The 2,481-nt window shown below is 46.6% G+C and overlaps 1 protein-coding gene across 1 annotated transcript in view; it reads right to left on the reverse strand.

Moving 5' to 3' along the window:
* The window catches only part of TMEM164 (transmembrane protein 164), a 39,147-nt gene that overhangs the window by 31,166 nt on the left and 5,500 nt on the right, over positions 1 to 2,481 (reverse strand). The window contains exon 3 of the mRNA XM_015828408.1: positions 2,142 to 2,481. Within this exon, the coding sequence (XP_015683894.1) occupies positions 2,142 to 2,481 (340 nt within the window). The remainder of the gene's footprint in view (positions 1 to 2,141) is intronic.

Genomic DNA, 2,481 nt, shown 5'->3' on the forward strand with positions numbered 1-2,481 from the left:
GTCCAGTTTCTTCTTAAAAACTTCCAGTGTTGGCGCATTCACCGCTTCTGGAGGCAGGTTGTTCCACTGGTTAATTGTTCTAACTGTCAGGAAGTTTCTCCTTAGTTCTAGGTTGCTTCTCTCCTTGATTAGTTTCCACCCGTTGCTTCTTGTCCTGCCTTCAGGCGCTTTGGAGAATAGCTTGACTCCCTCTTCTTTGGGGCAGTCCCTGAGATATTGGAACATTGCTATCATGTCCCCCCTCGTCCTTCTCTTTGTTAAACTAGACATACCCAATTCCAGCAGCCTTTCCTTATATGTTTTAGCCTCCAGTCCCCTAATCATCTTTGTTGCTCTTCTCTGTACTCTTTCTAGAGTCTCAGCATCTTTTTTACATCGTGGTGACCAAAACTGGATGCAGTATTCCAAGTGTGGCCTTACCAAGGCATTGTAAAGTGGTATTAATACTTCACAGGATCTTGATTCTATCCCTCTGTTAATGCAGCCTAGCACTGTGTTGGCCTTTTTGGCAGCTGCAGCACACTGCTGTGCTCATATTTAGGTGATTGTCCACTAGGACTCCGAGATCCCTCTCACAGTTACTACTATTGAGCAAGGTACCCCTTATACTATACCTGTACATTTGGTTTTTCTTGCCGATAACCTGGATGACAGAGAATCTCCGTGGACACCTTCCAGTTTTCCTTTTCCAGAGCAATAGAGCCCTATTCAGTCATCCAGCTCATGATTCTTGCAAAGATGTTTTTCCAAAAGGCAATTGGATCTTGTTTTTCCTTGAAGATGTTTCGCTTCTCATCCAAGAAGCTTCTTCAGCTCTGACTGAATGATGGAGGATGGAAGGATTTATATTCCTTGCAATCATCCGGTCATTAGCGCTCTTTCTGAGAGTCATTGAGGCCACTGGCAGGTTTATCCACCAGTCAGTCAGAACTGAAGAAGCTTCTGGGATGAGAAGTGAAATGTCTTCTAGCAAAACAAGAAAGTGCAGTTGCCTTTTGAAAAAGGCACCTCTTCCATCTCTCCTGAAACTAATCTTAGCATCTCTTGAAGGTCTCCAGAAAGGCTATTAGAACAGCCACCAAACTGTCATTTTAACCAGCTCCTTGATTAGTTTCCATCCGTTGCTTCTTGTCCTGCCTTCAGGTGCTTTGGAGAATAGGTTGACCCTCCTCCCTCTTCTTTGTGGCAGCCCCTCAAGTACTGGAATGCTGCTATGATATCACCCCTATTTCTTCTTTTCTCTAGACTAGCTACGGCCCAGTTCCTGCAACTGTTCTTCATATGTTTTAGTCTCCAGGCCCTTCATCATCTCAGCTACTCTTCTCTGCACTTTTTCCGAGTCTCAACATCTGTTTTATAATGGGGTGACCAAAACGGGATGCAGTATTCCAGATGTGGTCTTACTAAGGTTTTGTAAAGCGGTATTAATGCTTTGATCTTGACTCCATCCCTCTGTTTATGCAACCAATTGTACTTGGCCATTTACTTTTAAGTATCTTTGGCTGTACTTTGTGATCAAGGAGGAGTGGGAAAACAACTACCCACAAACACAAAAATAGCTGGTAACATTCAACTCACATTCCTAGGTTCCTCCTTTAACTGGGGAGGGGGGGGAGAAGCCAGCCCACGGATTGGTCCTGAAAGAGCTTTCCCAGAAGACCCCGTTGGTGGCACCAGCCTTGCAGTCTTTCAGAGACTACAAAAGAGATTTGAATTTTCTCAAATATTTGAATGCTGGATCTGTTCCCAACTTCACCTCTTTGCTAAGGAGAGGCAGAGAGACCAGTTGCAAAATAAACTTTGGCACTGATAAAAAACAGGGAATAAAAATAAACTCTTGGCTAAAATAAAAACAGCTGGCTCTTTGAATACAAACGGCCTTTCCCATATTTCAACCTGCCTTGGTCATCTTGAGGCCAACTAGATGGCTGTGGACGATGGTAGCTATAGTACAAACCGTGGGGGTCCTTGGTGCTCCCTGAGTCTGCTGGTTTTTCGTTACCCATATAGATCTGAAACCTCTTCAAGAAAACCACCAAGCTCAGAGAGCACCAAGGACTCCCCAGCCCAGTTCAACCTCGAGCTACAAATACTCTCTTCTCCTAGTAGTTCAAACTACCTGGAGGAGCACAGCTCCTTACCTGCATCATCGTGACCACGTGGCATGGGTTGAGCAAGTAGATGACCGTCCGGGAAGCAAACTTGAATCCCACCTCCAGCCCAAAAGTCAGGCAGAAGGTCACCAGCAAGAGGTTTTTGCCCCAACATTCCTCCTTGACCCAGGACTGGGCCAAGCGGTCAGCAGCTTCCTTGGCCGTGGACCGCCCGATCTTCCGCAGAGAGACCAGGATCTCCAGGATTCCCACGAGGATGAAGACCACGCTCTCCAGCAGGCGCTGCTCCCAGGGGAGGAAGGAGGCGCACTCGCGACCCCCATTGCCTTCAAAGCTGGGGTCCACCCCGCCGTAGATCCAGTCCATC

This window comes from Protobothrops mucrosquamatus, unplaced genomic scaffold, assembly GCF_001527695.2.
Source record: "Protobothrops mucrosquamatus isolate PMUCROS unplaced genomic scaffold, P.Mucros_1.0 scaffold4469, whole genome shotgun sequence".
Lineage (NCBI taxonomy): Eukaryota > Metazoa > Chordata > Lepidosauria > Squamata > Viperidae > Protobothrops > Protobothrops mucrosquamatus.